This window comes from Budorcas taxicolor, chromosome 1 (assembly GCF_023091745.1).
Source record: "Budorcas taxicolor isolate Tak-1 chromosome 1, Takin1.1, whole genome shotgun sequence".
Taxonomy (NCBI): Eukaryota; Metazoa; Chordata; class Mammalia; order Artiodactyla; family Bovidae; genus Budorcas; species Budorcas taxicolor.
In genome coordinates this window covers 98,763,330-98,777,518 of record NC_068910.1, presented here as the reverse complement: position 1 = coordinate 98,777,518, position 14,189 = coordinate 98,763,330, and the positions used below count along the sequence as shown (strand labels likewise).

The following is a 14,189-nucleotide window of genomic DNA, read 5'->3' as shown; positions in this document are numbered from 1 at the left end:
CAGTGATTATCAGGGAATCTGGGAGAGCAAAAGGGAAATCAAGAAGTAAAGCACAGGGGTTTAAGGACAGTGAAATTATTTTCTATGATATTATAAATAAGGCTACATGGCATTATACATTGGTCAAGAACTATACAACATAAAGAATGAACAATAAAGTAAATTATAAGTGTTAGTTAACAATAATCTATTAATATTAGTTCATCAGCTGTAAAAATTATACTATAATAATGCAAAAGATTAATAATAGGAGAAACTGTGAGGAGATGGGATACCAGTGTATATGAGAACTTTGCTTTTCAATCCATCCTTCTGTTAAACAAAATCTGCTTTAAAGAATAAAGCCTATTGATTTAAAAGAAAGAAAAAAAAAAGTCTATGAACCCAGATAGCAAAAACCATCTCTGCTGATATATTAACAGCTGATACAATAAAGCTGAATATATCAATAGATTATACTAGTTTTCTAACCATATGTTTTTCTCTAAAAAATATCTCTGTGTGTATTATAGTTCATTCAGAAAATAGGGCTAGCATAATCTGAAAGTACTGGGACCTTGAATAGGCAGCCTCTTAAAAAAATAAGCCGCTTTATCTTTTAAAAATAGACATATCTATTTTTTCCATGAATAACTGCTTTGCGGTGTTGTGTTTCTGCTGTAAGATGAAGTGAATCAGCTCTAGGTACACATGGATCCCCTCTCGAGTGGACCCCACTCCCACTCTCCCATCCCGTCTCGGTCATCACAGAGCACTGAGTTGAGCTCCCTGTGCTGTGCAGCAGCTTCCCACTAGATAATCTATTTTACACATAACAGTGTATATATGTCAATCCTAATCTTCCAGTTGGTAACACTTATGTGTGGGATCTAAAATACAACACAAATGAACTTATCTGCAAAATAGAAACAGGCCTACAGACATAGAGAACAGATCTGTGGTTGCCAAGGGAATGGGGGCTAGGGAAGGGATGAATAAGGAGTTTGGAATTACCAGATGCAAGCTATCATATAGAGAATGAATAAACTAAAAGAACCTACTGTACAGCACAGAGAACTATATTCAATATCCTATATAAACCCTAATAAAAAATATGAAAAAGAAAATATATATGTATATATGTATAACTGAATTATTTTGCTGTACAATAGAAATGAACTCAATATGATCAATCAATCATGCTATGCTTAGTCTCTCAGTCGTGTCCAACTCTTTGCAACCCCATGGACTGTGTAGCCCGCTGGATCCTCTGTCTATGGGGATTCTCCAGGCAAGAATACTGGAGTGGGTCGCCATGCTCTTCTCCAGGGGATCTTCCCAACGCAAGGATTAAACCCACAGCTCAGGTGGATTCTTTATCATCTGAGCTACCAGGGAAACCCAAATCAGCCATAATTCAATAAAAAAAGAAAAAGGTAAAGGAAAAGAGATTTATCAAATGGAATTAGTTATTAAATTGAAAGTTTAAAATACAAGGTATTAATGATTTATATTTATTTTCTCAATAGTAGCTTTTACTTGCCAAAATCATTTCAGTCTCATTTTATTATCCAATTTTTATTCTATATTAAAATGACTTAAAGTTTTCTTCAAAACATACACCAACATCTATACTATACCTGGATCATATCATTTGGGGACCCTTTTTGACATATTTTTATGAAATTAACTTCTATGCTTAAAATAATGTTAAAACTTATAAAATGTTTTTTACATACCTATTTTATGATAAGCTTGATCCAAGAAAGACCACTTGAGACTATATTATTTTGACCTATGAATTTGTTGTTTTTAAATTATGGAATCTCTACTCACAAATATATATATTCTTCTTCACTGGGCTTTAATAACACAAGAAATGTTAATTCTATTAATAATATAAATTTTGCAGTAACACTTTGAATTCCTGCACCTTGATCACTTAAAATATTTGGTGATCCAATTACTTTTAACATTTAGGTATTGCAGGGACTAAATAAAACATTCCCATTACATATATAGAAAATTAACTCATAACCAGCATGTGCTGATAATATATTACTATGGGTGATATACTAAATGAATGCATTTCCCCTGAAAAAGTTGAAAAATAGAGGTTGTACATTAGGCCAATTTTAATAATACAATTAACTCTATTTTTTTTCTAAGTGACACACATACACACACATAGATCATTTTATGATTCTAGCATGTATATGTTTTATGAGCCTTGTTCTATTAAACACACTTCCAAAGCACCTTCATGCATAAATTGGCATTTTGTTAATCAAAACAACTTTATTTTATGTGGAAAATTTAATCTAAAGATAATTTTCATTTCACCTTTAACAGTTTTCCATTTATATCTGTGCTTCTGTACCATAGAAAATTTGTGGTAGATAAGATAATTAGAAAACCAACATTTTATAGATTAAGATGCCAGAGGAGTGAGAGATGCTACTTTAAAATGCAACTTGTAACATTCACTTTTATGTCTAATAAACTTTCAGTCATGCCTGACTCTTTACAACCCCATGGACTGTAGCCCACCAGGTTCCTCTGTCCATGGTCTTTTCCATACAAGAATACCAGAGTGGGTTGCCATGCTCTCCTCAGAAATAAAGTTACAAACAAAAAATAATCAAAGCTTCCAAGCTCATTTGTATTCAATCTCTCCTACTATAAACAGAATTTTATTTTTTATTCTATTTTATTGAGACAAGTAGAATCAAAGTAAAACTGATCAAGTACAAGAGATGGTCCCGGAAAATAGTAGATATATATAGTCAAGACTTCAGTTCCTATAGGAACAAAGCAATTCTCTCTAAAAGACCAAAATAAGAAAGAAAACTCTTTAGAAATACAAAATTGTAATATAACATGTTAAAAAGAAAAAGGATTAATTGTATTATTTATTTGCATGTTAACGAGAATGGAAATAAGAACCTCAAGAAGGTAAAGATCAGGACTGTAATTTGACCATTTAACTCCTTATATTATTATGGAAATGAATCCAGGAGCTTCTTGGCTATTAAAAGTACATAATGGGTTTCTTATTTTTAGTCATTAACCTAATTGATCTCATTTAAACACAAGTTTCAGCACTGAATCTTCCTAAGTCACTCTCTCCATCCCTTCCTCCCTCCTTTCCTCTCTTTTTTTTCTTCTAGGTTTCTCACAAATTCTCACACTGAATTTGTTTAGGCTCACAAGCAGGGGGTCTTCAATAACTTAAACTAGGTACTGTTTTAGAAGTTGATGTCTGTGTATGTGTGAATAGTTACTTCTTGTATAGGCAAATCATGGCAATGTTACACAATAAAAATACTAAACAAATATTATTGATAGCGTGAGATTTCATGGCTCAATGATTATGTATATTTATACCTTACAACACACATACACATAACACTTAAAACCTGGGCTCTTATTTATCCAATCGGCAGTTCAGTGTCACAGTACTAAAATGTTTTATCAAAACACTCATTATTCTGAAATATTCTACTAATCTGTCTCTTGTGTTTTCATTTTCAATAACAGTTGATTTTTACATAATTGTGTCAATATCACACACAGACATTGAATGTTTAGTTATTTTCTTATTTTCCGTGCTTTTACATAATTCTGTTAGTGGAGATAACATATTCCTACTGAGAATTAAACAAAATATGACTCATACAATGTATTCACTTAACAATTGAATCAGAAAAATAAAATATTATTGTTTTAAAGGGATTTGTATAAAATAGTAAGATGAATTGGAAATTCCATTTAAAAAAGAATGACTTTTTCCACTGCTCAGGTGCAACACATGCTATTACCTATTATTTGAAATTTGAAAGCACTTGTGGTACACAGTGAAAAGTCTATATTTTCTTAAGTTTCAAGTTTAAAGAAATTCTTTTCCATCTATGACATTAAAATTTAAGATTAATATTTTATAAAGCAATGAATGTTGCTGTGACATATTTTATAGGCTGAGTCCTACTAAACTGTATGTCATAGTGTTACAGAATCAAAACATTTAGCTCTAGGAACATAATTCCTCATCCAGTGTGTTCTCATTATGCTCCTTAGCACTATGTGTTTAATGCTTATGTCTTATTTTTCATCAAACTTACCTTTCCACAATAACACAAAATTTTTATTTCAGGTGCAGTCATAACTTCCCAAGTGCAGGAATGTATACTTACTCTTGTCAGTTGCCACAGAAAACAATGACATCTCTTCTGCTCTAGGAATCCAAAAGCTGTTCCTCTATTCAGGCCAGTCTTTGCAATTAGTCATAATCAGGAACATTGTAAAATTTACGGAATTTCTAAATTTATGTTCCACAAAGTAGAGACTCATCATCTTTTCACTTTTCCAATTCTTCTTTCTAGTTTCCCCCACTTGCATCCACAGAATTTCCACATCATGCATACTGTACATGTGGACTTATATAGAGTCATAATGTATTGTCTCTGGACGTATTTACCGAGATCCTTTAATCACTATTCATAGGTGTTTAGGAAGACCACACCCAATTTGATCAGTTTGCTTTAATTTTGAGGCAAAGTGGTATTAAATGTCCCTCTTCACTTTTCATTCTTCATTCATCCTTGAGGAATGGTCTGCATCTCTAGAGGAACATTCAGTATTATCATCAGATAGTTTTAATTAACTTCACATACTTGAATGATAGTATGTGAGACGCTAGAAAAAATAATTTAAATAGATCTGGTCTCTGCCTTCTAACCATTTACATATTAAACCATGACAGATGAGTTTTTATTTTTAATTGGCCATCAAGTATAATATTTGTCATGTAAAACTAAATAAAAATTAGGCAATTCAATTGTGTTCCTCCATGAAGATGAAGTTTGCTTAATAATGCACACTGAAATGTGATAAACAGCTAAAAATGCCCAGAAAATAGTTCCATTTTGGACCCCCAAGAAAGTGAAAAGGACTTTGGAAGTTAACAACTGGCATCTTACAGCTCTCCTTGAATAATCTCAACAGTCATAAACAATTCTCTGCTGCTGCTAAGTCACTTCAGTCATGTCCTACTCTGTGTGACCCCATAGATGGCAGCCCACCAGGCTTCCCCATCCCTGGGATTCTCCAGGCAAGAACACTGGCGTCTGTTGCCATTTCCTTCTCCAATGCATAAAAGTGAAAAGTGAAATTGAAGTCGCTCAGTCGTGTCCGACTCTTAGTGACCCCATGGCCTGCAGCCTACCAGGATCCTCTGTCCATGGGATTTTCCAGGCAAGAGTACTGGAGTGGGGTGCCACTGCCTTCTCCAAACAATTCTCTAGAGTCTAAAAAATAATCAGATAAAGTCACTCTATGCTTCGGGGGTGGAAAAAGAAAAGGCAAGTTTATTCTATGACCAGCTCTAAAAGAGGACAGAGACTAATATGTTTAGCAATTATAGAAATTAGCATGATTAACCCCATGTCTTTATAATAGCAGGTCTAGTTCTGCTTTAATATTTGTGCTTTGTAGGTAAAAATTATCAGCATACACATTACTGAATTGTCCCCAATTCTGCCAGAATCTAATTCAGAACCTCTTCAGAATAATGAAAGTGTTTGTTGCTCAGTTGTATCCGGCTCTTTGTGACTCCGTGGACTGTAGCCTACCAGGCTTCTCTATCCATGGGATTCTCCAGGCAAGAATACTGGAGTGGGTTACCATTGCCTTCTCGAGATTATCTTCCTAACTCAGGGATCAAACCTAGGTCTCTTGCATTGCAGGCAGATTTTTTACCATCTGAGCCACCAGGGAAATCCTCAGAATATTTAGAACAAACCTAAATTCTCTAACAAATCTCTCCTAACTCTTTCTTATGTACAACCAAAGATTCAAATCGTCTTCTGTATGATTTTGCTAGACTGTTGGTAAGTTTCTGGTGATCTCTGGCTGGTGATCTTTAACATTCTTTAAGACAATTATTATTATTTTTCTTTTACTATGTGTTGAAAATTGCAGCTAGCCTAATGATCACAAATATTTTTAAACAGTCTTATTTGGCTTTGTATAAAGTAAAAATAGAGTTAAAATTAAAATACTGATAATCAGGGTATTCTTGATATACTGAATACGTAACATTTCATATTTTGAATGATATATTGATTAAATAAGAAGACATAGAAAAATGAAGGAGCTAGAGAATGAATGCTAATGTTTCCTCAAAGTTCCATACAGTCAGCAAAAATAAGACTGGGAGCTGACTGTGGCTCAGATCATGAACTCTTTATTGCAAAATTCAGACTTAAATAGAAGAAAGTAGGGAACACCACTAGACGATTCAGATATGGCCTAAATAAAATCCCTATGATTATACTGTGGAAGTGACAAATGGATTCAAAGGAAGAGATTTAATAGACAGAATGCTTGAAGAACTATGGATGGAGGTTCGTGACATGTACAGGAGGCAGTGATCAAGACTATCCCCAAGAAAAACAAACACAAAAAGGCAAAATGGTTGTCTGATGAGGCCTTATAAATAGCTGAGAAAAGAAGTTAAAAGCAAAGGTGAAAAAGAAAGATATACCCATTTGAATGCAGAGATCCAAAGAATAGCAAGGAGAGATAAGAAAGTCTTCCTCAATGATCAATGTAAAGAAATAGAGGGAATGACTAGGTAGAGATCTCTTCAAGAAAATTAAAACACCAAGGGAACATTTCATGCAAAGATGGGAACAATGAAGGACAGAAATGATATGGACTGAACAGAAGCAGAATATATTAAGATGTCGAAGGAATACACAGAAGAAATATACAAGAAGATTTTCATGAACCAGAAAACAACAATGGTGTAATCACTCACCTAGAGTCAGACATCCTGGAGTATGAAGTGGGTCTTAGGAAGCATCACGATAAACAAAGCTATACCAGACCACCTGACCTGCCTCTTGAGAAACCTATATGCAGGTCAGGAAGCAATAGTTATAACTGGACATGCACCAACAGACTGGTTCCAAATAGGAAAAGGAGTACGTCAAGGCTGTCTATTGTTTCCCTGCTTATTTAGCTTATATGCAGAGTACATCATGAGAAACGCTGGGCTAGAAGAAGCATAGGCTGGAATCAGCATTGCCGGGTGAAATATCAATAACCTCAGATATGCAGGTGACACCACCATTGTGGAAGAAAGTGAACAGGACTTAAAAAGCCCTTGGTGAAAGTGAAAGAGGAAAGTGAAAAAGTTGGCTTAAAGCTCAACATTCAGAAAACGAAGATATGGCATCTGGTCCCTCACTTTATGGCAAATAGATAGGGAAACAGTGGAAATAGTGTCAGAGTTTATTTTTGGGGGCTCCAGAATCACTGCAGTTGGTGACTGCAGCCAGGAAACTAAAAGACGCTTATTCCTTGGAAGAAAAGTTATGAGCAATCTAGGAAGCATATTCAAAAGCAGAGACATTACATTGCCAACAAAGGTCCATCTAGTCAAGGCTATGGTTTTTCCAGTAGTCATGTATGGATGTGAGAATTGGACTGGGAAAAAAGCTGAGTGTCAAAGAATTGATGCTTTTGAACTGTGGTGTTGGAGAAGACTCTTGAGAGTCCCTTGGACTGCAAGGAGATCCAACCAGTCCATTCTAAAAGAGATCAGTCTTGGGTGTTCTTTTGAAGGAATGATGCTAAAGCTGAAATTCCAATACTTTGGCCACCTCATCCAAAGAGTTGACTCATTGGAAAAGACTCTGATGCTGGGAGGGATTGGGGGCAGGAGGAGAAGGGGAGGATGAGGATGAGATGGCTGGATGGCATCACTGACTCAATGGACATGAGTTTGAGTGAACTCCAGGAGCTGGTGATGGACAGGGAGGCCTGGCATGCTGCAATTCATGGGGCCTCAAAGAGTCGGACAAGACTGAGCAACTGAACTGAACTGAACTGAACTGAACTGAATGAAGGTGATGGAATTCCAGTTGAGCTATTTTACGTCCTAAAAGATGATGCTGTGCAAGTGCTGCACTCAATATGGCAGCAAATCTGGAAAACTTAGCAGTGACCACAGGACTGGAAAAGGTCAGTTTTTATTCCAATCCCAAAGAAAGGCAATGCGAGAGAATGTTCAAACAGCTGCACAATTGCACTCATCTCACACACTAACAAAAATGCTCAAAATTCTCCAAGCCAGGCTTCAACAGTACGTGAACCATAAACCTCCAGATGTTCAAGCTGGGTTTAGAAAAGGCAGAGGAACCAGAAATTATATTGCCAACATCCATTGGATCATAAAAAAATCACCAGAATTCCACAAAAAATATCTATTTCTCCTTTACCAACTGTGTCAAAGCCTTTGACTGTGTGGATCACAACAAACTATGGAAAATTCCTAACGAGATGTGAATACCAGACCACCTGACCTGCCTCCTGAGAAATCTGTATGCAGGTCAAGAAGCAACAGTTAGAACTGGCCACAGCACAAGAGACTGGTTCCAAATCAGGAAAGGAGCATATCAAAGCTGTATATTGTCACCTTGGTTATTTAACTTATATGCAGAGTACATCATGAGAAATGCCAGGCTGGATGAAGCACAAGCTGGAATGAAGATTGCTGGGAGAAATATCAATAACCCTAGATATGAAGATGACAGCATGCTTATGGCAGAAAGCGAAGAACTAAAGAGCCTCTTGATGAAAGTGGAAGAGGAGAGTGAAAATGTTGGCTTAAAACTAAACATTCAGAAAACTAAGATCATGGCATCCAGTCCCATCACCATGGCAAATAGATGGGGAAATAATGGAAACTAAATGAGAGAATTTAATTTTTGTGGTTCCAAAATCCCTGCAGATGGTGATTGCAGCAATGAGATTAACAGACCCTTGCTCCTTGGAAGAAAAGCTATGACCAACCTAGACAGCATATTAAAAAGCAGAGACTGCTTTACAGACAAAGTTTTATCCAGTCAAAGCTACGGTTTTTCCAGTAACCTGTAGGGATGTGAGAGTTGGACTATAAAGAAAGCTGAGTGCCAAAGAATTGATGCTTTTGAACTGTGTGTTGGAGAAGACTCTTGAGAGTCCCTTGGATTGCAGGGAGATCCAACCAGTCCATCGTAAAGGAAATCAGTCCTGAACACTCATTGGAAGAACTGATGCTGAAGCTGAAACTCCAATACTTTGGCCACCTGTTGGGAAGAACTGACTCATTTGAAAAGACCTTGATGCTGGAAAAGATTGAAGGTAGGAGAAGGGGACAACAGGGTGAGATGATTGGATGGCATCACCTACTCAATGGACATGAGTTTGAGTAAGCCCCAGTAGTTGGTGATGGACAAGGAAGTCTGAAGTGCTGCAGTCCATGGAGTTGCAAAGTGTTGGACACGACTGAGCAACTGAACTGAAAGGAACTGAAAGTTTACATGTGGAAACCTAATAACCAATGTGATGTTATTAGAAGGTAAGGACTTTGGATGCTCATGACTGGGATTAGCATCCTTACAAAAGAGATCCCAGAGATTCTTCTGCCATGTGCCTAATAGAAGATAGTCTACTACGAGACAAGGTCAGGGTCCTCACCAGACACTGAATGTGCCTGCTCCTTGATCTTCAATTTTTGGTCCTCAGGATTATGGGAAATAAATTTCTATTTCTTATAAACCACCCAGACAATAGCATTTTTTTTTTTTACAGCAGCCTGAACCAACTAAGAAAAAAGACAATTCATATTTATCTAAGGCTTACTGAATGCCATAAACTTCAGTTGTCTAGCTTGGTCCTAACAGATATTCTCTAATTTATAACCAAAGCTCAAGCACTTTCAGTAATTGTCACAAGGTCTCACTGAAAATAAATTTGAAATTTGGAAATAACCTCAATTTTGGGTCTAAAATATGCTTTTCTTCAATTCCACTTTAATGAGAACAGGAAGAAAATTAATGAAACTAATATTTTTGAAAGTAGTCAAATTTTTAATAAGTTAATAACTATTAAGCTCAACATTCATAAAACTAAGATCATGGCATCTGGTCCCATCACTTCATGGGAAATAGATGGGGAAACAGTGTCAGACTTTATTTTTGGGGGCTCCAAAATCACTGCAGATGGTGATTGCAGCCAAGAATTTGAAAGATACTTACTCCTCCTTGGAAGGAAAGTTATAACCAACCTAGATAGCATATTCAAAAGCAGAGACATTACTTTGTCAACAAAGGTCCCTCTAATCAAGGCTATGGTTTTCACACTGGTCATGTATGGATGTGAGAGTTGGACTGTGAAGAAAGCTGAGCACCGAAGAACGGATGCTTTTGAACTGTGGTGTTGGAGAAGACTCTTGAGAGTCCCTTGGACTGCAAGGAGATTCAACCAGTCCATTCTAAAGGAGATCAGTCCTGGGTGTTCATTGGAAGGACTGATGCTGAAGCTGAAACTCCAATACTTTGGCCACCTCATGTGAAGAATTGATTCATTGGAAGAGACCCTGATGCTGGGAGGGATTGGGGCCAGGAGGAGAAGGGGACGACAGAGGATGAGATGGCTGGATGGCATCACTAACTCGGTGAACATAAGTTTGGGTAAACTCCGGGAGTTGGTGATGGTCAGGGAGGCCTGGCGTGCTGCAATTCATGGGGTCGCAAAGAGTCAGACAAGACTGAGCGAATGAACTGAACTGAACTGAACTGAACTGAACTGAAACTAAGAATAAAGTAATATGAGCAATAATTAAAAATAATGATCTCATTGATATTTTCTCTGTTACAAATTAAAAAACATCTCATCCTCCTGATACTTCTCTGATCTTTTCTCATGATACTCTACTTTACTCTCTAATCTGGTCTCACTGATATCCTTGCTATTTCTGGAAACATAAAAACAACACACACGTTCCTATACCAGGACATTTTTACTCGCCTTCTCTGTTAATTTTTGTATATGTATTTATTTAAAATTTAAACATCTAATTCAGTTAAAATATTTAAATATATTTATGTATTTATTATATATAAATAAATTTTATATATCATATAATATATTCATATAAATATTTCTAATACTATATTTAAATGTGTTAATACTATATAATATTATGATACAGTATATAATGATAATTTGATGTGATATTATATGTGACAAATTATATATTTATATATAAATACATTATATATATGTTACATACTAATACAAACACACATTTGCTATCCTTGACTTCCATTCTAGTTGCACTCACCACTTTCCTGCTTTGTTTTTTCCCTCACACTTAATGCTTATCATTCTATATGTTGTATTTATTTTGCTTTTCTGTCACTTCCACCTAGAACAGATGCTATAAGGGTACTGGAGTTCGTTGCTGTTTGTGACAGTGGTGCGGAGAAGGCAATGGCACCCCACTCTAGTACTCTTGCCTGGAAAATCCGATGGACGGAGAAGCCTGGTGGGCTGTGGTCCATGGTTCGCTATCGCTAAGAGTCGGACAGGACTGAGCAACGTCACGTTCAGTTTTCACTTTCATGCACTGGAGAAGGAAATGGCAACCCCCTCCAGTGTTCTTGCCTGGAGAATCCCAGGGACGGGGGAGCCTGGTGGGCTGCCGTCTATGGGGTCATACAGAGTTGGACACGACTGAAGTGACTTAGCAGCAGCAGCAGTGATAGTGGTGATTTTGGTACTTGGAGACAATCTCAACTTGTTTTGTTAAAGTTGTACTTTTTTGATCACCTCTGTAACCCCAGTACCCAAAAGAACACCTGTTTCATAGTAGGTACTTGATGTATTCTTATTAAATAAATAAACAAAAACAAAATATGAGACATAGAAGACTAGGACCTAGACAACATTTAAGATTTAATGTAATTTCATACCACACACACACACAAATCCTAAACTCAAACTGTAATTTATCACAGATAACAAACTCCATAAAAAAATCTCTAATATTGGAAAAAATCAAGTAGTAGGATTCAGAAACATAATTATTTGTGCTATACTTTTCAACTTTGTTATATATTTCAGTTCATTCCTCTTCATTTTAATAAATATTTATAGATCACTTGCTATATCCCAAGGATATTGCTAACTACCTAAGTGTCATGACTGTAAGTTGAATATTTGCTAGTTGTGTGAACTTGGCCAAGTGATTCAATCACTATAATCTTCAGTGATCTTATTCATAAACTGAGTAAAGAGAGAAGTAACTGTTCATCAGGCTGTTATGCTGATGCCCTAACATAAAATAATACAAGTTAAGATGAGGCCAGCAAAACATTTCAGTACTGCCCAGGCTGACCAGAGTCATCCAATTTATGTTCTTATCACTTGTGAACAATAATTATATTGATTAAAAAAAACATAATAGATATGTCCTTGTGTTCACAAAGATTTAGTATATTTTTAAAAATGGAAAAATATGTCTAATTTTAAAAGAACAGATGTGAAGCCATATTTGCATATAATAACATTACATTTAGAAAGTTTATCAAGGCTTTCTCGGATTTCCACCTCTCATTGATTGCCAAAATTTCTGATCTTCCTGGCCAAAATTTGGAAGATAATGAGGAATGTTAACCTTTTGATATCTCCTTGTTTTTCTATTTTGTCAAGAATGTACAAGGACTCCTTTCCTTTGGGTGTGATTAATATTATGGAGGTTAGTTTTACTTCATTTGGCTGCAGATTTTGCTGCACACTTGCTGTAATTTCCATGTAATTTAAAAATAATTTTAAATGTAGATGCGGAGATTTGCCACCACAATAGAGAGTTATGGAATAGCATTTACTTACAGTGTATTTCTAGCACCTGCATGGCCACCTGAGGGGTAGCATTGAGAGATTCATGGTCTACTCTGCAGATGACCGCCACGCCATCATCACTTCTGTCCACTCGGAAATCCAGTGTGCTGCTGACCGTGAACGTCTTGCGATTTGCATCCTCTTCCTTTAAATATTTTACATCTGAAAATAAAATATAAAATTTAAAAATCTGTGAAATTCTCTTTGAAATGTAACAGATCTCATTTACTCAAGACACCACTGGAAGTGCTTTCTGCTTATCTTTATCTAATTATAAGAAGCAAATATTTGTTAGTTTGACATTTAACCCATTTCAAGTAAACAGAAATAAAACTACTTCAGATATATATTTTGAAAGTTAAATACAGAAATAAAAGGGCAAGTCATAGCCCCCTTTTTAATACTCCATTAGAAAAATCAGGCCATTTTACAATATTAGTCTCTTTTCTTTAGATTTAGATATTACTAAAACATAATCTTGATTTTCTGAACCACAAGCACAGTGAGAAGAGCCACCTGTGTATGCCTAAAAGGAAGTACAATGCATTTGAGCTATGATTTTTAACATGAACAATGTGAGGTCAACATAATTGCTAAAAAATACCTAAAATGAGAAAGTTGTCATCTTTGGTAGAGAAGGAGGACAGTCATGTGAACATTTTGAATATTTAAATATCTATCTTTCTATATATATATTTGCAATGAAATTTCTGTTGAGATAAATGCTTTTCACTTAGCTGAAGAATTTGTTTCAGCCTGAATGAGAACACTTCCCTCAAGATGTGAATTTACATATCAGTATTTAAACTTATTGTGCACTGATTCAGATTCAACATTAAATGGTGCACTTAGGGATTATTTGTTCTCTATGGAAAAGAGATTCAATAATATTTTCATTTAATTTGAAATTTCTCAAATCTAAAGTAGCTCATAAGAAGAGGGTAATTTTAATGGATTAGAAATCAAAATGATAGTCTAAGTTTAAAATATCATTTTAACAAGATCTTAAATATAGTTGAAGGAGAAAGCTGTTCCAATTTCTTAGTGTTTCAATTCAAATGAACAATGATATGTTTAGGAAAAGAGTTCTTTTGCATAAAATATTTGATTCTAGCATGTATTAAATATGTTAAAGCTATTTAAAAATATATCAATGATAACAAATTAACATAAATTCAGCTTTTCTATTGTTGTGCTCTATGCAAAGACTTGACTTGAAAAAGATATTGAATTTTATGTATTTGACAGGAAGATATTTGCATGGTCCATTGAGTTTTACTTATTTCCAGAGAAGAATGTCTTTATCGTATTGATTTTAAAAATAAAGTAAAATTAATAAAGGATGCACTTAATTGCTCAGCCGTGTCCGACTCTTTGCAGCCCCATGGACTGTAGCCTGCCAGGCTCCTCTGCCCATGGGGATTGTCCAGGTAAGAGTAATGGAATGGGTTGCCATTCCCTCCTCCAGGGGATCTTCC

General features: G+C 35.6%; 1 protein-coding gene across 1 annotated transcript in view; it reads right to left on the bottom strand.

Annotated features, from left to right (window-relative positions):
* Positions 1-14,189, bottom strand: part of CADM2 (cell adhesion molecule 2) — a 391,593-nt gene that overhangs the window by 149,650 nt on the left and 227,754 nt on the right. Inside the window, exon 5 of the mRNA XM_052638191.1 lies at positions 12,703-12,873. Within this exon, the coding sequence (XP_052494151.1) occupies positions 12,703-12,873 (171 nt within the window). The remainder of the gene's footprint in view (positions 1-12,702; positions 12,874-14,189) is intronic.